This window comes from Gambusia affinis, linkage group LG14, assembly GCF_019740435.1.
Source record: "Gambusia affinis linkage group LG14, SWU_Gaff_1.0, whole genome shotgun sequence".
Lineage (NCBI taxonomy): Eukaryota > Metazoa > Chordata > Actinopteri > Cyprinodontiformes > Poeciliidae > Gambusia > Gambusia affinis.
Window position 1 is genome coordinate 24937376 of NC_057881.1, and position 21521 is coordinate 24958896.

A 21521-nucleotide genomic window follows, 5' to 3' on the forward strand; every position below is an offset into this window, starting at 1 on the left:
CTGCGTCACTTTCAGTCTTCAAAGACTTAGAAAAGACTTGCTGGACCTACTCAGCTGTCACACACGACAAGATTCATCAAACCAATTAAAACCAGCTGACATGTAAAACTCGCTTGGTTGATAGAGTAATAGAATAAAGATACCACTAGGTGGCGCGTATTCGCAGAATTCGGCCAGACTGTATCTCCTACTATAATCCCATAAAAAATAAGATGCTACTGAAAACATTTAAGCTTTTCACCAGTGAACATGATGATAGGAACGTGTTGACTAAATTCTGTATTAATTTATGTATTTCTATTATAATAGACAATAAATTAATGTCAGGACTTGACTGTGTTAACAGAACGTTTGACTTCATGAAATATTTTTATTCAGTTTGAGAATATAATTCATTCAGTTATTTCAATTAAACCCTAACTAAACTACTTCAATTCACAAGTTACTGACACTTGGTAACAAAAGAGACTTTTTTACCTTTCTGTTTAATATTTGGTGTATTTTAATATAGCCCTTCTTTATTTACTCGGAAGGACCATATTATGTTTCTCTTTTTATCACTATGTGTCTGTAATGATTTTAGATATAACTGTGAAACTTAGCTGATGGGTGATATTATGCCCGCTATATCTCGTTTATGTTTATAATGCCTTGCTGGATTTTCATTTGTAGCTTGTGCAGTACCACTGATTGCCACCAGAGATCGCCCACCCCACGCTCACATTCTCCCCCTCCTATTATGGAAATCACACAACTTGAAAGTTGAAGCTCAGCAATTACAGAAAATAATTTTAATATCTGTTAATTCACTGCAGCACACATTTATCCAGTCCTTTCACACCGTGTATGCAGGTGGAGAACGTGACAATCCTTAGAACATGAAAGCAAACGTAAGAACATCTGTGTGACGTATTTCTACAGTAAACAATTGCAAATAAACAGCTAGGAGGCACAATGCAGAGGAGGTGGCAGAGCAATTTTCAGCTTTACCCCTGGAGGGTAAAGCTTTGCTTGGGTGGTCCACTACAACATACAACGTTTGTGTCCTGGCAGATGGAGGAAAACTCTCAGAGACCACTTAGAACATCGACAATGACAGCTGCCCCTCCCTTCCTCACACCCCCAGTGTACCTTCTGCTGGGACAGATGAAACTGGCACAGGCACAGCACTGCTACATCACTACAGTGTGGAAACAATCATTTTTATTTGGCTAACAACAATACACATTTTGAGAAAAACAAAGCCAGCGTTGGGTACTCGTCAGGTGGGTGAGGAACGATGAGATGAGACCGAAGCAGGAGTTGCAGCTTAGCGCCGCTGGTCGTTCATCTGTATTGTGCTCCATTCGTAGGACTCTGCAAGAGGCAGAGAAGCACCTGATTTAGAACGGGTGTGTTAGGCTAACAGCCTGAAGACGATCAGAGCATGCAGGAATTTAGATCACCTGGTTCTTCTTGGCTCCGTTTTCCCATCAGGCCGACAAACGAGTTGACTTTATGTCCTGTGGAGGAAAAGGATTTAAAATATAGATTATTGGAGTCCACTAATAAGTCTCAGTTTTACTGGATGGTCGGTTTTTCTCATGTCTGGAATTTCAGAAGTGGATCTGCGTTATATCCTCTAATGAATGCAGATCTTTTTCTTGAGAAAGTAAATCAAATGTTACATAACTTTGTGCTGGGTTATTAATTTAATTTTCATTCGTAACTTCAGACGTCAAGCCTCTGCTTCCCCTTTAGAAGGAGCTCTTTTCTGCATCAGAATGTATTTGGACATGATGTTTGTAGTGTCAGAGTGAAGTTCATGTGAACCAGAACCCAAACTGAAAGCTGTTCTTAAACATGTCTGCGATACATGGATGGAAATATCCTGTCAGTCTGAGTGGAGGGCTGGGATACCATCAGTTCCATGGTGCTGAAACAGAGTGAAGAACTCTGTAACACCAAAAAGAGCCTGATGGGGATTCTGTATCCCACCAAAAAAGACATCAATATTTGCGTTTCACTGATTAACTAATTTAAGAACCGATGTGTTGCTCAGAAGTGCAGAATCGAGTTAAAACCTATGTTGCCTCATGTGGAGGACAACCAAGTCCAACATGTCCTTGAGGACATTGATCTCTGCTGTGTCCTTCACTCTAATGATGACTGACATGGTCACATTTGTGTAAGTGGAATAAATTGGATGTATACTCAATTCTGCTCGCTCTGTTGCATCAGTGAGGGGCTGAGTCATTCAGAAAAAGGGAACACCCGCCCTCACGGACCCCCTGCTTGCTTTAGTCCCTTTAATCTCTTCTGTTGTTCCCCACAGCTTTGGACCACCCTCCTAACTGACCAATTAATGCGTTAAATAAAAGAGATGTATTCAGAAAACAGTCCTTCTGTAGAGCAATCTGTGGCGGTTGTCAGTTAATTAAACCCTGAAATTGTTTTCACCCACTCCATCTGAGCCACAGCAATAAAACCCCAGTTCAATCACTAATATTGTGGGTGAAATATGAGAGAAATTTATTTTTCTCCCGCTGTGCAAATCTAAATAGGTGATCCACTGCGGTTTTACAGCAGCTCTGTTGTCTTACATGGTTGATTTAATGCCATGGAAATCAGGTAACTCCATAATACCATTGATACAAGCCAGAAGGAGAACTAAACATAAAAAACTATGTTAATGTTTTTCAACCACAGCACTGCAGATCACTGATATCCCAGAACATTTCTCTATCAGACATGCATGTCTTAACCTGTTGGAATTTTGCATATTTTACTTCCCCACTACTTTCACAAACAGGATTAAAAGAAAGACAGCCTCTACTAAAGTATCAACATGATCATTATTCCCTTAACAGGAATACAGAAAGTCCCAACAGAGGTGACTTACTTTTTCTGGTGATCTGTGGGTTTGCTGTGGAGAGACAAAGTAAAAGGAAAGGATTTTATAAAAAGCATGATTAGGATGTGGGGCTTGTGGTGAATAAAACAAACAAGTTCTCACCGATGGAACGCCTCCCCATCAGACCGATGAACTGGTGCGGCCGCGGCTTTCTCGTCATCCTCAAGAGGATTTCTCTGAATGGGTCATTGGAGAGCCAGTCATCCTGAGCAGATGGGGAAAAAAAATCTGTGTAAAAAATCCATTGATATTGTTTCCCAAGAGTGACATACTGACAAACTGCCTTGACTATGTGTGTAACTGCAATTGACCTAAAAGATCCATGAAATTAAGGATTCTTTCATCCACTCTTTACAGATTAGAAATTGCAAGTGTCAGCAGTTGTTTCTATTTTTGTCTTAAGATCTATTTCTCTAATATACATTAGTCTGGCTGAGATCTGGACCCAGGGGCCACTAATGGCCCGTACACTAAGTTGTAATGATTTACTGTGGGCTCATTCATCTGCAAAATGGCCCCAGCCTCCAGTTAAGGCTGGGGGAATAGTGGCTTGGCACGATTCCAATCCACAATGTCAAACTCAGGACATGCGATTCGTGACAGTGAAGCTGCTTTAGGTTTCATCTTTTAATATGAGCACCTGGAATTTATGTCATTCCCAAATTTGAAAGGTTTAAGATAAATCTAAACAGACTTATTATGTTTCAATTTAAACACCACTGACTTGTTAATATTATTTTTTATATCTTCCGTGTCTCCCAGAACAGAGATCTGATTAGAAAAGAAAAGAAAGGTTCTTATAGTGTCACTTGATCGCTGCAAAATGAACAGTTTTTTTTCCCAGTAGGAAATAAAGATTTGGTTATGACTATAGCTGCTAGAATTATTATAGTAATCTAAGACCAATTTAATAGTGCACTAAAACTAACTAATCAGGATATATTATGATGAATAATTCTGTTTTCAGAAGGAAAGCAGAATAACTACTGATTATATTCTTCCTTCTTTAATATATTGCCGGTAATGTAAAAGGAATGCACAGATGTTATTCAAAGTGCTTCTTTAGCGAAATATGACAGGAACATAAAAATAACTAGTTGATTTTTACTCCATTTGACGTTAATGTTAGTCTTTCGGGAGATAAATTCAATATCTGACACAGAACCAATTAAGAATTGTACAATTCAGTAACAAAGTGAGTTACACATCGGGGCTAAATAACAGAAAGCGTCTGCAGGCTACCTGAATCTGGTTACTGCTCGTCCAGTAGTCAGCTCCTTCTTTTGGCTCACCATCTTCACAAAAAACTTGAGCAACGGCAATAAGCGCCATTAAAAGTGGCAAAAACAAAAGCTTCATGGTACCGACGATGTTTTCTTTAATTTATTTTCTAGTTTCCAGTCACAGTAAGATCAGATAAAAGCAGAAACTATAACAGAACTAAGTGAAATGTGACTATAACAGAGACTTGCTGCGCGCTGCTCTTCTCAGCTCAACACTGTTTAGTCCATAGCGCGTGCGTGTGTGCGTCAGAACGCTGAACTCCTGTTTCTGTTTTCCCAAAGCTCTCCGCGCGCTCGGCTTCTGCACCAACTTCTTGTCTCGTGCGCCCTCCTGTCAAGACAGCCTCGCGGGCGTCCCTTTATAGCAGCTGGAGCTGCGTTGCTTAGTAACGCTGTGTGATTACTCGTTGAGGAGTTTATGTTGCGCATCAAATTTATACGGTTCCTAGAGATTCCCAAAATACGTTCCAGGTGTCACGAGCTTTAATATCATAAATATATGACGTGATTATAAAACAACTGGATTTTTGCTCTCTTCAGTTCTACATATGATATGGTTTCTCCTAGACTTTTTCTACTCTTGAAGTTTAGATACATTCAGAAAGAGAAGCCTGATTTTATTTCCGGCTCTGCACCTTTTCCGGCCTGTGGCCAGCTGCAGTCTGATGTGAGTTGAATTTTTAAGTTTATATAGGTTTGGTTATATATGTTTCTACAATGTACTCTTTTAAACTTTGTAAATTATGTTTTTGTGATATCTTACTGTAATAAACCAAGTTCCCTCAAGGGGTTAATAAAATATAGGCCTATGTCTGATCTAATTTGTCTAATCTTTATACCAATTTGAATAAAATTAGAATTTGCAAACTCATATCTCCCAAACTTAAAAACATCCATTATAAATATTAAAAGGCAGTCCTTCTCTGTAATGTTACAGAGAGGGACTGTCAGTCAGTCACGTAAGCACTGACTGACGCAGAGAGCTTGATGTAATTCTACTAAAATGCTGTCTTTGGTAGAAAGCATTCTGGACGTCACTGAAAGAAACCTTTTCAGTCCAGTGTGAATCTGGAACTTTCTCAAAGATCCTGGTTTGATTTGTTGTTTTGCTTAAATACTTTAACGCTTTAAGGTTTCAGTGAGAAGTTTAAATACACATTAGCATGACTGTAAAATTATATTTGTGCTTTTATTGAGTGATATCCTTTTTTGCGTAACTTCAAATTATACAACAAAAAACTGGAAATATTTGGAAAAGCAAGATCAAAGTACTAATATTTGCCTAAATGGTAAATGGTTTGTATTTCTATAGTGTCTTATCAGGTCACTATAAGACACTATAGAGGACCCCAAAACGCTTCACACTACAGTCATTCACACACACTGACATGCAATTTTATTGTATGCTTTTCTATAAATGTTTAGTGAGTGGGTGGGAGAGATGGATGGATGGATAAAAGGCTAATCTGACTTAGCTACTGGACACAGTGAGCAGGATGGTGAGGGAGGTAAAACAAATCTGTTGCCACCAATGTGTTCAAATGGGACTTTTTCAGGTCTGTCCAGACAAAGCTTTCTGAAAACTTCAGTAAAATCACTCAGGTTGACTCTTTTATAGCCTCTAATAACTCTAAAGTTATTACTCTAAAAAGTTTCCGATGGACTATGACAGTATTGTAAAACTCATGGGAGGTCTTTTGTCTTTTCAATTTATTTTTAGGAGGATTCTTTTTACTTCTGCTGTGTTCCAGGTGAATTCCCCTACATGTCACAGTGTGGGTGAACAACCTGGAGACGTCACCAGTGCATCACAGAACAATGGGACAAACTGGTGAGGATGGAGGAAGCCAGAATACCCAGAGAGAACAGAAACAGTTCTGATACCTGTTACACCCTGCTGTCCTAAACAGATCAAATGAAATGAATGGTAAATAAAAGTGCAAGACTAGCTCATCTTTAAAACTAAAATTTAGCTTAAAGACAGACTCAAATGTGTCCATGTGTCTGACTGCAGCTGGTCTGACTCCTCATCACTTTGTCTTCCTCCTTCATTATTCTATCCGCCTCAAGCTCCAGTACCACTGACAGAACATCTACCCAAAAACATGATCCTACCATCACTTTTTTCAAAACAACATTTTTGCTACTTACACAGTTGCTGTTACTGTTTTATCTTGAAAGATGTGATATGTCTTAACCCAGTTTAATCTTAAACAAGAGAGCTCAAATTCAGGCTTGGTAAACCCAGATGAGTAACTTTAACCTTTAAATGGAAGTTCTTTTCAAAGGGCCCACGGCTGGGAAGAATGAAGCTCATATCCAGTGAGTTTTATGTTCTGCTTACTTTCACAGTGAAGAATGAAACTTAAAGCCATGGAACCTGGTTATGGGAACCACGTTCAACAAAGAACTGCTCAATTCCTGCTGACCTTTCATTAGTTTAACGTAACTGTAGATTGGTTCACCACAGAGCCACTCTGCTCTGGAACTTAATCATCCTCACCACCATGACAGCTCATCCAATTAACAGACGGAAGGGGGAGGTGAGGAGCTAGAGGTGATATGGTGCTGTTGCTACCATCAGAGGAGCTACCGCTGTGGGGGAGGATGAAGAATCAAGACGTAGGAGGTCAAGAGAGCCGGGGCCAAGAGGAGGCATGAAGCTTGACACATCTTACATGTGAGGAGATGTGGCCAGCAGTCTGCTCCGCTCAGAAAATCCTTTAACTGGGATCCAGCAACAAGTGGGGCTCTTTTAATACGATGCATCATTTCATTAGAGCATATTAATTGTTCTGTGTCCATGAGAGACACAAAATAGAAAATTCTCAATATAAACACACATTGTGCTGATGCCTATGCTAAAACAGCTTTGAAGACGCCAATTTAATTATGCCGCCTCACAGCTAGAAATGTGCTTATTCTAATCCAAGCCTGGCCACTCTGTGTGGGGGCTGAGTGATCTCTATGGGATGTATGAGCCAATATTTTGATATTTCATCTGAGAGCCGGACAATTAGTGGACAACAAGAAGAAAGCCACCACCAACAGAAGTCATGACTCAAACGCCATGCAGAGTACGGAGCAAATGTGAGAAAAATTCCACATTTAAGATTTAAAACAAGGGTGTGACCCCTGAGCTTTTTTTCCAGACAAATCTTTTTTCTTTTTCTTTTTTTAGCAGTTCCTAAAAGACCCATAAGTACTTTAAAGCACCATCAGTAGAAATATGTAATATCTGCTGCTGATGATTGTGACACAAAGGGAGAAAATCATATTGTACACAACTCAGAATCAGTAATGGCTGCCTTAGTTTGAGGATCAACCCAGTATTTACCATTAGCAGCTGATATAACAACCACAATTTAGCCCATTTGAACGACTCTCCCATGCACTTTAGGGAGAAGAAAGAAAAAAGTCAATAAAAAGGAACAGGTGCACATTACCAGACTATTAGTGCTTAAAGCTGCGGTATGTAACTTTTGTAAAAAATCTAGTTCTTTACATATTTGTTGAATGTGTCACTATGAGACAGATCATTTGTGAAAAACATCTAGCTCCTCTGTCTTCTCCCAGTGCTCCCAGTTCTAACTATAAACAACCAATAAGAGCAAAGAGGCGGGTCTTAGTGCTGGCAATCACCCTCACATCACAGCAGAGCCTGTCATGAATGCCAGGCTAGTGGCACCGATAACGGAGGATAAATGGTTTTCCTTTAACAATAAGTTGTTTCTCCACCATTAGCACATCGAGCAGCGAGTACACAGGCTTGATTGACCCTCCTGGTGCCTCTAATGTAAAAACCAATACATTTAAGAATCAAGCGTTATTCATAAAGTGGACAAAGACAGTCATATCTCTTAAAGAATAATCACATTGCTGAGAACAAGAGAACTATCCAGAGCTGGATTCAAGAGAGGCAGGAAGTGGCCTGTTGAGTCCATGACAAAGCAAGAAACTTCCCTTTAATCTTTAGAGGCAAAGTTTTCAGGAAAAGCAGACATGTTAAAAAAAGAGAAACAGATTAAAAGCTTTTCAAGTTGAGCTGAAGATTTGTCTTGATTTAATTGTTAGTCTCTCTTTTAATTTCTCACCAGAGTAGCAGCAGCTCAGAGGTCTAGGTGAGCTTTTCAACATTTCTAACTTTCCTGATGGGATTCAGGGAGAAAACTTTCTCTCCACAGATAAGACAGAACTTCTTCAGTGTATTCTTGGGCTGACCCACAGGTCATTTGTTCTGAGCTTCTTCTTTATGTCTTGGCAGATGAATAAAAGTGACTCTGGTGACTAAGATTTGCAGTTCTAATTTTCTGGTTACCACCAATTATTGAACTCTTAATCAGTTGTAAGAGTCAGGATCTAAGGCTGGTATTTATGATGTCTACTGTGAACTGGGATTCTCCTGTTTTTGCCTTTGTAACTCCTCAGTTGCAGAGTGAATGTGAACCTTAGCATCTCTTGCTGCACTGTTTAATCTCTTCATTCTTCATTCATAACTCCCAGAAGGGACATGCTGGGATAATTCCTGCTTCACAGTTAGAATATATTTCCACAAGGCTCTGACAGCTGACCTGTACCTGTAGCTTACAGTATGTCCTCACTGACACAAGACACTAAAAACAGACACACTTTATGTGTGTGACAGGCATGTTGTACAAACGTCTGTCACATCTGTGTCATGCACTGGAGGCAGTGAGTCCAGTAGACTCTCTAGGGATGGAACAATCAATCTGTGGACGGCGTTTATGACCGTCTGGAGCTGCTTCCTCTCTGCCGCAGTGTAGCTGGAGAACCACAGTGAGACGCCATGGTTCAATTCCGACTGAACAGAGCAGCAATGGAAGGACACCAAGAGCTCAGTTGTCAAGTTGTTCTCCCTGAGAATCCTCAGGAAGTTCAGTCTCTGCTGTGCCTTCTTCAGGACTGAAGTGGAGTTATCATTCCAGGTCTTCTCTGATGTAGATGCCTCTCATCAGAACAGGCCCCTGTCTCCATATCTGAAGGCGTTGTTTCTCTCCCTTAGCAGTTCCCTGACCTCCTCGTTCATCCAGGGCTTCTGGTTGGGAAACAGCCAGATGTGTCTGTCCACTGTGACGGTGTTATCACAGTGCTGGATGGAGTGGAGTACTGCTGAGGTGAATACCTCCAGGTCTGGTGCCAGAAAATGTCCCAGTGGAGACTAAACAGTCGGTTTCACAGAAACAACATTTCTGTGAAGAAGATGTTTTCTGTATTTGCTCTTTACTACTACTTAACAGCAGTTTAATTTGTCTGCAGCACAGTCTGAGTTGGAGATGAACCTGCTGAAGCATAAACTGATTTACACACAAAAGGGATTCTGGGTAAAGTACTTTGCTCAGGAGCACATTGACAGGAGCTGGCATCAAACCTACAACCTGACTACTCTACCCACTGATCCACAGCCACAATTAATGTTCATCTGTTTGTGAGTTTTTATTGTTCCCTGTGGTTTCACTCGTGGTTCGTTACCTTGGTAACTTGATCTTGAATGACAGGATGAAAACAGTCGAATGGATGAAATAATTACAACAAGTAAACAGCGGAAGAACCTCTGTTTTCTTACTGAGAGAAATCACTTCATTTTATAACTATATGACTTGGAGAGGCTGGACAGAAGAGAAGGCAAAGAACTTAGAGTCCAGGAAGCTTCTAACAGGTAAACTGCCCGTGTTCTTCCTGCGCCGCTCCAACACCTACGAGTCACATTCCAGCAGAACGAGGTGGTGTTCAGTGAAGTGGATGTGCTTGACCAAAAACAACCAGGTGTGGGGTTTTATTTCCAAAAGTGAGAGGTGTTTAAATAAACCCGTACACAGTTATCATCTGTACTTCACACCATCAACTCCAGGTAGCTATTGTTGCCTGTTAAAAGTCAAGTGCACCTATAGAGAGGCTGGCTGAATGCAGCGCTGGGAAAAAGTGCTCAGGAGAAGAACAGTGGAGGGCTAAACAATAACTTTATTTATGTGAACATAAACAAAGACGATAGAATATCTCTTCAGAGTGGATTGTCATTAGGACAGAACATTCTCTTTGAATGCTCTAAGAATGAATCACAAAAAGTGACATCTGCAAGAATTCACTTTTTATTTTTTACAAAAGTTGCACGTCTCATCTGCACTCTGACATACCACACACACACTCGCGCACACACGCACACACACACACCCACGCACGCACACACACATACACGCGCACACGCACGCACACATGCACATTTAGCACTCTGACAAGAACAAAAGACTGAATCACCTTTGGCAAGTTTTCTTAGGAGTGACTGTGTTCAGGCACAACGAAGCTCAAATTAGAGGAATTTCAATCATGATAGTCCAGATGGGCCACGTCAGCTGTAAATGGCAAATCCATGGGACACTCACTCATTGGCATTCAGTCGCAGTTCTCACCTCACACTGAGCTTCTCTTTAAGCACGCGGCCAGCAGACACTCCAGGGTTTATTCCACTGACCGGCGTCGCTGCAGGTTGGGTCTTCAGATCAACATGTCACACACATGATCAGTTTGAAGAGCCTGCATCTGTTTGGTACTGGTCTTTATTCATTTAAATAAGACACAAAGTGGAAAACCTGCAGTGTGAGAAACAACACAATCCAGATCTTATCCCTCTGATGACGTTTTGACATAAAATATAAGGACTGAACTGTGAGATAATACAATGATGAAACAAAGCAGCTCTATAAATGAGTAGAGCAGATGTGTTGATCTTCATAGCTAAAATTGGAGTGCCTTTGCAAAGCGGTTTGTTGCCAGTGAGCAGGTAGCTCTGAGACACACTCACTGCATCTGCTTTGTTCACCTGTTCTGTGCAATTCACCAGGAGGGCAACAAGTGTGGGAGGGTGAAGCTTTCCCAGCGTGGGCGCCTCGCCCAGCCAACACGACACGACCACCTCTGGCTTTGATACAAACAGTGTTCCAATATTTGAGCAAAGCTAATATGACTATGACTCCATTTCTTATAATAATTCTTTCATAATATTCTTTGACAGGATTTGGGTTTTCAATATTTTCTAATGTTTGTTAGCAGGAAAACATTTTGCTGTCAACTTTGGCACAAATAACAGTAAAAATATTGTACAGACAGTGAATTTGAGTTTTCCAAAAGTCAAAAATCCATCTACTTCTAGAAAAGTGGCAAAACCCTTACAAAAAAATCCCATGAAAATCACATGTGACTTTCACATGTTAATGATGTGAATCACATGTGAAAGCACATGAATACGTGTGATTTTGGAACGTTTGGTGGTAAAATCACATGTGATCCACATGTGATCACATGTGAGTCACACATTTCCACATGTGATTACATGGTGGATTATGTGATCACATGGTGGATTATGTGATCACATGGTGGATTATGTGATCACATGGTGGATTATGTGATCCCATGAAAATCACATGTGATGTTCATGGGATTTTTTTGTAAGGGAATAACAACCATTATTGAAAGAAAGCCATAAGAAGCTGTGCAAAGATTGTCACATGGCATGTAGGGACCCCAGCAAACATGGGGGATTGAGACTGAACCTGAATGTTTTAGCCTACATGGAAAAGAAGAGTTCAACAGAAAGCTAACATCCCCACTGAGAGCCACCTTCAAGGAAACTTGGGATTGACAGGTTTTAATAAACATGTAAGAGCACAGGCCTCTGGAGGTTGGCACTGTTGTCTCACAGTTACAGTGGTTTGTACAACCTGCATTCATCTGTATCTGTCTTATTAGTGTTTGTGTTCCAGATGATGACACAACATGGTCTGTGTAAGACAAACTGTGGCTGCTGATCCCAGTCTGACACAGGTTCCGTTTATGTAGCATTTTAAAGCTACATAAACCCATTCAAAGGCTGTCTGAATGACTGCACAACAGGGTGAAGTCCTTCCATTTTTGAAGCAATGACATAAAGGACAAATCCCAGACACAGTTGATCACAGCGTGACGGGGAAACACTGAGAGCCTGGCGCCTGGGAGCCAAGTGGGCGTGTCTGTTCCTGTAACTGTATTTGATAAACACATTTTGTGTGTAAGCTCCTTTTTAATAGAACCTCCTGGTGCACTCTCGGGTTTTTATTCTGTCAAGTCAGAATGAAATACGGCTGAGGGTTGTATGCAATCTTGGTAATGAATTCAACAGAGCTTCCACTTTTGGCAGGAGGTATACGGAGATAAATAGATTCCCTTTGTGTTGCCAATTAGCCTCCAGAGCACGACTTCACTATGCTTACGTATTTGGTTGAGCTTTAGCAGATTTCATTTGTTCTAACATTCGTCTTTGTTTGGAAACTTTCCTCTTGTGCATCTTGTCTCATGTCTGGACAAAGACTGGATTAGAATGTGTTAAGGAACACTTTTGGGTTATAAATGTTGGTAATAGTCCATATATTGTCTCAAATGTAATAAATTCAACTTATGTCAACCATTTCCCTTTAGCTATTCCAGTATTTTATCAACCAAACTTTGCTTAAAAGAGCTCAACAGTCCAGCACTCTATTTTTCTTATAATAAACAGTGATGGAAAGTTTGGCTGTTTTGGCACCAGAAGAGCTTTCATTTATCATTATCTGTAGCCTCATCTGTTAGCTTAGCTTAACATATCTGCATTTAAGTATTTATGCTTTGCATGTTAATAAATCCTTTTGCCACCAGCAGAATGATAACAGAAATTGATCCAAATGTAACAAGTTAATTACAATGCTTTGAAGTAATTCTTCAAGTAATTCTTGCGTTGCTAAATGCTACCTTGGGTTAGCAGGAGGGAAGTGTTGTGGAACAGATTATTTGAAGTTTCTTTTCGATATCTCAAACAGACAACAGTCAACCCAGAACTGGCCTCTGTTTTCCTTCATTTGCCACATAAAAAGACACAACGCAGAGTTAGAGGTGAGACCAGTCATACCAACTCAGAACCAAACCATCTCTTCAGTGCAGGTTGACATGTAAATCCAATCAAATGCCTCAGCCTGGATGGACTGATGAGTGTTCTCCTCCATGTTAATATTTGCCCTGTTTTTGAGAAAACTCTTTGCAACTCAGCCCCTCTTTAATGCTCTAATCGCTGTTGTTTTATCTGTTTAGCATAGATAGTGGTACATTTAAAACTCGGGTCACCTCACCAGGAAACACGCTTGTGCGGCTTTTTCAGAGCGACTCATCCATGTCCACTAGTTCCTATTGCAAGCAAGCTTGTCATATTCCGTGTTTGCAATATGACAAGCCACCATATTGCAAACGGAAACAAAGTTCTATGGAGAGGAGTGCAGATCTGAGCACTACAAAGATCACTCCTCAATACTTTGGAGAGTCTGAACACAAGCTGATGAAACAGTTTGTGGCTCCTTTCAGGGAGCCTCCCTGCTGGTGGGCTCAAGATGTTTCAGATCAACTAGGATTTTAATCTGTGTGTATGACTTCATTACATTTACTGTAAATCTGTCTTCCTGCATGGACCCGTTGCAGCATGACCTCACCGACCCCCCTCCAGCTACCTGCTGTTCATTAACAATGACTGGCATTAGTTTTAGCTACAAAGTTGACAACATAAAGCACTAAATCTGAAATGTGCGTCTGATATGTATAAGAAAAAGGGACGCAGCGTTTTGAGACTAATTGTCAATACTACAACTAGATGGGGTGCTGTGGTGTTACGGGGGTGAAAAGCACAACCCACGTATCTAGGCCGGTGGTCACAGGTTCAACTCCCAGCCTAGTAATATTTGCCACATGTCTTCCTCCTCTCTCACTACCCTCGTTCCTGTCAAACTACTTTCAAATAAAGGCCACCAGAGCCAACAAAACCTTTCAAAAATATACTATAACAAGGTAAGAAAATGTTTCAATGAAAATAAATATTCAGATTTACTGTATAATTCACTGTTCACTGTAGTCAGCAAATAAAACATGCTAATCTCCATGCTCACTTTGGCAAGGTACCAGAAAATTCTGAGCTTCTGCAAGATGTGAAATGATGAGGCCAAACTAATTCTGCTGATCACAGATCAGGATTAATAAGCCTTGAATTGAATGAATACGGCATGATGTCAGAGGAATCACATCAGTGACTCATCACCTCTCCTCTCAGGCTTCAATATGTACAAACTTCAAGAATCTAAACAGGAGCAAATTATGAAGAAAAATAAAATAAAAATAAAAATAAAAAAGGACTGATATTAGATCTGTTAAATTTACAATATTCAAAGAGCAAGCATGAGAAATGTAATAAAAATATCATCATCAGGGGAAACAGTTACAACATGAGCAGAAAGTTGGGTTAGTTATGGGGAGAGTATTTGACAGCATCTCGTTAAATGAATAACACATGTTCTGCTGCACTGTGACCCTGACACCAGACTGCTGTGACTGAAGAGAACATCAGCGACATCACCAAGCATGTTGCATCATTTCTGGCTGTTTGGTTTGTTTGTTTGTCTCTATGCTGCAGCACCTGTACAGGAAGGACACTATACATTATATTTTATTCAAATTACTTTGAATTTATTGATGCAGTTTGTAAAAATGTACAGAAACATTGTCTGACTTCTGTCCAAAGCAGGCCATTAGGTTACATCACTCATGCAGGAAGTTCAGTGTGCTTAAGTGGTGTGAGAATAGTGAGGTGGGTGGAGGAGGGAAAGACATGAGACCTCTCAGTTTCAGATTGGAGATCAGCTCCATAAATAAATTGGCCCATTAGCCTGATCTGTCCTCCTGTCAGCCATTTGGCCAGAGATGCTGTGATCCTTTTCAGCCTTCTTAAGTTTCTAATTTACCAGATTTTTGGTGGTAGAAAAAGACCACTTGTATCTAATTTAACTGTCTTCATTTTGGACAGAATAAAATTCTGTAACAATCTGACTCATAATTTCATTTTATTTTAGAAAATAAGACCAACAGCATGTCCGGTTCCCTCTGGGCAGAATAAGGTGTTTTAGAAAAAGCTGATTGGCTGCTGAAAGCTTTCAAATGATTTAAAACATTGAGGATGGCTTCATGCTTTCTGTGCAGATATGGATAAAATACCAGGAGGATAACTGATGCCGTTTGTTGGTTTTCTTGCATAGATGACTTTTTAGTGACTGATATTTTGTGACTGACTGAATTGTTACTTTTGGAAGTATCAGTGATGGGCTTCACTACTTTTAGCTTCCAGCATATAGAGATCCTTTCTCTGTACCGTCCTGTGGGTGAATCAATCCCCAGTAAACGGACACTCTCCTCTCTCACTGTCTTGACTACAAAGATTCGAGTCAATCAAGGTCAGAGCTTCTGAAGAGGAAGTTCTGGGAGGTTGGGCACCATTATTTCCTGTCTTTACAGTTCTTCCTGGTTGTGCTGCTGCTGATCATCCAGAGTATGACCTGAAAACTGCCTGAATGTAAAGGCAGTTCCCTTCCTGCAGGCCCAAGATAGTCAGTAAAAACTGTTTGACCTTTTTTGGGTTGTGGTTCTTGTCCTGGGTTCAACATGTACTTCAGCCATTATAACGTTTTCATAAATTTCTGCCTTAATACACTCCTGCTCTGCACTCAGTGTGAAATCAACCTTTAACTTGTTTTATGTCCCTGACAGTCTACATAACTTGTTTCCTGTCTGCTGACCATTCCTTCTGCCTGATCTTTTTTGGCTGATTTTGGCTCCAAACCTTGTTTCACATACTCTGATCACTGCCTCACAGATTCTTGAACTGTGAGGCAGTTCAAGAATCTGAATTGCCTCACAGTTCTGCCTGTTCTGTCATAACCAGATGACATTGATATCTCCAGTCAGAGCTGGTATCAGTAATGTGGTTAAGCGTCTGTTTCTGGAGCTTAAATTGAGCAGACCAACGCAGGTGTGAGACAGCAGATAAACGAAGTCTGGACAAATGTTTATTGACTGAAATATGAGTTTGGAAACAATATTAAAAAGTCTCAAACATTTCCGGTATTTCCTGCACCACTTACCAAATGATGGCCAGTAGATAACTGACCAGCAGAAGGGCTTAAGACAACCAAAAAGCAGGTTGAATAAATACAGTGGTAAAAAATATCACTGCCTTGCAAAGGTAAAACCTTCAGCACGCTGTTTAACTGATGTTTTGTGAAGATATTTTGTCTTTGAATCAGAATATTCTTTTTAAAATTTCCTGAATTCTTCCACCAAGGCTTCCTGCTCAAATGAAATAAAAAAAATAAAATAAAAAAAAAATCAATTTAAAAAGAAAAAAAGCAAACTTTAGTCTCCAGAGATTCCAGCCCTCCTCCTAACTTTTCTCTGATCTACAGTCTGATCTGTCATTGGCATCACCCGGGTCATTTGAAGACTTATATTTGGTATATTGATATAAAATCATTTACAGTGTTCTGCTGGACAGAAGTCTTAGTGTTCTGTCAGTTATCAGTAATGTGGCCAAGTGTCTGTGGCTGGAGGGAGCTTAAATTGAGCAGACCAACACAGGTGTGAGACAGCAGAGTAAATGAATATATTATCTTTGTTTAGAGGTGTGGAACGTCTATGGAACTTCCGGCTGTGGAACTTCCAGCTGTGGAACTTCCAGCTGTGGAACTTCCAGCTGTGGAACGTCCACATGAAATCCCGTTCTGGGGTCCATCATATATTTCTCATCAGTTTTAAACACACATTGTTTAATTTGCATATATCCAACACTTTGCTCTATTCAACACGTCAGCATAATCACAAATGTATGTGAAATAAAACACCTTAAATTTCACTTTGTTGCTACGACTACATTTTTAAAATTTATTTTAACGCGTCCACTTTATAGCATAACAAGAATGAAATAAAACTAGTTCCCTCCCTGCTTTTTGTTGGGCAAACTGAAACACAATCAGAAGCTAAAGGTGGTCTTATGAAGACCAGCAACCTGTTCAACATGGTGGAGCCCAAAGTGGGTCCTGGAGGGCCGGCATCCTGCATGTTTTAGTTCTTTCCCTGGTTTTATTGCTAGATGGCTTAAGAAGAACATTTACATGCTGAGAAGGTTTTTATAACCACCAGGGAGAGAATTAAAACATGCAGGATGCCGGCCCTCCAGGACCTACTTTGGGCACCACCTGTTTAAAGCTTTTTACATGTTTATTTTGTTAAGATTGGCAGGCCCTTTGGATCTACATCTAGAGTTAATATTCTGAACACAAATCGTATCATACCATAATCCAGCTGGATCAACTTGTGTGATGAAATGAAAAAGCGAGCTCTAAAGAAGGAGTTCATCTTTTTGTTTCAATAACACAAAGAATTCTCATAGATTTTCTACATTCTAATCAACATCTTACCATATGTTATCAAAACAAAAATGATCACAGAGTAAACAGTAAAAATAGATCCACTCAAACTTTTTACGCCAGTGGTCTCAGACTCCAGACCTCAATAGTCAGAGTCCTTCAGACGTCTCTCCGCTTCAGCACCTGCTGAGCTCTAGAGCTTGATCCATGCTAGTGAGAGACTAAAGACATTTTATTCAAGTGTAGGACAAGAAGCTGCAGGACTCTGGCCCTTGAGGAATGCAGTTTGTGAACACTGCTTTCCACCAAACTGGTCCTACTTAGAGATGAACTGTTTTAGTGTGATAGCTATCAGTTCTCTTTCTGTTTGTGTTTTTCTTTAACTTGTTTTTTAAATATTATTTTTATTATTTTACCTGGTGATTTGAGCACATGTTCGTCATTTGCCAGCTGTTCGATCAAATGGCTGTCATATTTTTTAATATCCAGAACAAAAGGAAATGGGATTTGAGTTGGTAAATTGACTGCAATGAGAGAAGCAAACAGTGCCTCTGTGGGGGGCTGATGCTGGTTCCTGGGGTATTCCCGCTGCATGTTTACCTAAAATCTTCATATCCTGGTTGGATGTTGATTGAAGCAGCTGGCAGCGATCTGACCTACAAGTCAAATATAGGCTGAGTTTACAGCAAAGTGATTCTCTGTGGGATCACTGTGTTCAGGGATGAAGGGGAGAGATTGCCTTCAGGTTGTAATGAGAACTTCTGCTACCCATAAAAGTTTATCACTTCACAGCGGAAATGACTGTCCTTGTCAATTATCTATTTATCGGTCGGTGGATCATTAAAACAGCCATCAGATTACAGGAGTATCGTCCAACCATGGTAAATCAGAGCAACAAAAAAATCACAAAACAGACACAGTGTGGATGTCCTGTACTGAGCCAACATCCAGAACTTCACCACTGAACCTGGTTATTTTAAACCCATAGTGATGTTAGACGAGGCTTTCTGTTTTGGTTTCTAATGGCCTGTTTCACAGAACAATTCAATTTTAAAGTAACTCTTTCAATATGGAAGCAGAAAACCTCACACACACTCTGGTCTTCACAGCTTTACTGAGAGTGTGTTGATTCATGGATCTTCTTCAGGTCAAACATCTGAACAGCAATGAGGCATGTCAAGAGATCCATTTTCATCTCTGACTGTTTGCTGTAAGAAAATGGCATTTTGTGTTCTTGCTGTACTGGCTTGATTCAGATGATATAGTAATTTGTGCCACTGAGCTACACTAACTTCATTATAATTACAGCCTGTGCAGCGTGGTGCATTGTGATCTGACAGTAAAAGAGCTGCTGGTGCTCCCTTCGCTCCACAGCAGCATAATTACAGTGACAAGAAAACATTTGAGAGCCATTTTTGGCCTCTTAGTCAACAAACCATTTAAAAGGATTTCACTGAGACTAGTGCATTGGGGATTTCAAATATGTGTAAGAAAGCTGAGTAATTAACTGGCTGGTTAGAAACTTTTAGATAATTTTCATTTGAAGTAAAATCCTCTTCTGATTGGTCATGAATTATTGTGTTAATGAAGTTACTTGTTTCCACTTGTAGTGACTCATTCTCTGCTCATTGTTTTTGTAAATGGACCTAAAGCAGTTATTCATTCAAACTGAGCAGGTGATCAAACAGTCTGTTTCCTAAAGATTTATCCACATCTTGTCAGACATTCCCCTTTATCGACTCTTTAATATAAAGCTGTGCCCTGTACTGTATGTACACACCAGATATTTTGTTTGTGACTCAATGTTGTTTTAAATATAAAGTGACTTTTCCAATATTGTCACGGAAAAGTCCCTTCATATTTTCAACTTGTTCACAGACATCTGATTGTGTCTTCAGCTGGGTCAGACTGACACTGTCTCTAATAACATCATATTTGTATGAATTTTTGAAATAATTCTGCAGAGTTAACATGAATGAGCTCTAATGAAAGAAAACAAAATCCAAAAGCATAAACAGAAAATGTTAAATCAACACTTCAAGTGTTAAGTTTAATATTGTACCAGTCGATTTGGTCTGTATTAGAATTGGTGTTCATTTCTCTCTATCTGAATGTTAAACCCTCCTTATGTTATGTCTGTCATATTTAATGTTCATATTGTGTATATTTATTCATAAGTATTATGATTGTACCTTCTTACTTTGTGTCCCATTCAAATCTAAAAGATTTTATGGATAATGTTTTTAGATGTTATTAATTAGAAAAATCAGCAATAGATTTCTCTTGGGAGGGAAGTAAAATCTATATTATATTACATTATATTTTAAAATTAAGTATTTATTCTGATAAAAAGTTTACAGTATGCATTGTGTGAGTCTGGTTGAGAGTTGGATAATTTGGTGTCACCATTTTTTCTTGTCAAGCAACTTGGTGAAATATGTTACTGTACAATTTCATCTAGTGCTGTATGCAGAACAGAATTGAATTAATTTCAGTCTAAAAACAAGCAGCCAATCCTGAGAAAATCCTCTCTGGTGAATGGGTTTTTCTTTTGATAAAAACCCATTCTGATCCATGTTGTTTTTATTTTCCTTTGCAGGAGCAGGAATCAGCATTGTGACGCTAGCAATGACCGGCTTTTGTACTGTGAGTGTGTTCAGAAAACACACTTACAGTGTGAAGGTCATGTTGACAGAAGAAGCCCAGGATGCATCAACAACATCAAGTTGTTCAAACGTAAATGTAGCAGCACAAACAGAGGAGACGATGTTCAGAAAGTTAAAGACACTCTGTTTGCTCGCCTTTTCCCAACATATCAGTGAGTGCACACCTCTGGGTGAGGATGACATCACCACTCGCTACGGCAACCGCTGGGGTCTAACAGCGTTTAGGAGGCCAATGAGATGTATGCAGCTCTCAATGGTCAAATGGAAGCTAACTCTGATTATTGCCCATAGAAATCCCTTGTGAAGTAAAAATTGTTTATTATTCCTCTTAATAGTTTTATTTAATTCTTTTACTTACTTAAACACATTAGTTTTGTTCAACCTGTTAGAGTATGAGGCCAGAGAGTCTGCAGAACCAGTTAGACAAGGTTTCCTGTTGACCTCTCCCTGCAGCTATTGCAGCAGGCTGATAGCGACAATGCCTCACCATACATACCACAACAAAGGCCAGTATTTGTTAACAGAAAAGAGCGGATAGTTTAGATAGATATAGTGTGAGGCAATAAGCCCTGAGTCTTAAAAAGTTTCTCTATGGAAAATCACCAGCTCAGAGTTTAAGAAATTGGTGCACCTGCTGGATATTCTGGTTTGACAATGTTCTTGTTATGCAAAATTGTTCCATTAGTAAACCTGATTTTTGGAAACTCACATATTTGAACAAGAAGATGTTTATCATCCAAGGAGTTAACTGACCCTCCAGTGTGGTTATGTGGCTTGTATATTGTTCAACTGAAACTGGAATGACCACATTGTGTCACATGAGTTTTGCTCTTTGCCATTTGCCAGAGTCTCAGCCCGATCTGTTATCATACAGATTTTTGTCCACACCCTCATACTGTGCATGCATGTGGTGGCAATGGAGACAAAAACACATCCTTAACAGGATTTTTAACAATATCATAAATTATTTTAAACAAAATGTATTTATAAGACATTAATTTTCTTCTAATGTATTTTATATATGTATATATATATATATATATATGCCTCAGAAACAGACTTCTTGGCTTAATGAAAATATTTTATGTCTAAATCTGCCTGGAGTATGAATAATTTATGGCTCATGTGCGAATCCTGGCATGTCAGCCTCTCCATAAATCTCCAGTGCTCTGGCTGCTTCACCTGCTCTACTGAACCCAAAGCTCTCGCTGCACTGGTCAAGTCATTTCAGAGGTTGTTGGTTTAGAATTAGCATTAGCATTCCCTTACAACATCAAATCAAGTAGTTTGGTGTTGACCCTGGAACATGTGTTAGCTTATGTCCAGATGAAATGGCATGTCCAGTGATAGAAGGAGGTAATTCAATTGATGGGATGTAATATTTATACAAAAATGTGTGTTTTCCATATTTGTTAAAACTGTC

At 39.7% G+C, this 21521-nt stretch overlaps 1 protein-coding gene across 1 annotated transcript; it reads right to left on the reverse strand.

Annotated features, from left to right (window-relative positions):
* Positions 1 to 1181: 1181 nt before the first annotated feature.
* tac1 (tachykinin precursor 1) lies at positions 1182 to 4524 on the reverse strand. The gene is made up of 5 exons (XM_044137953.1): positions 4136 to 4524; positions 2996 to 3098; positions 2882 to 2905; positions 1446 to 1502; positions 1182 to 1356 (listed from the first exon to the last, which is right to left on the reverse strand). The coding sequence occupies exons 1-5, from the start codon at positions 4250 to 4252 to the stop codon at positions 1310 to 1312; spliced, it is 348 nt and encodes a 115-aa protein (XP_043993888.1). The 5' UTR covers positions 4253 to 4524; the 3' UTR covers positions 1182 to 1309.
* Positions 4525 to 21521: the final 16997 nt, after the last annotated feature.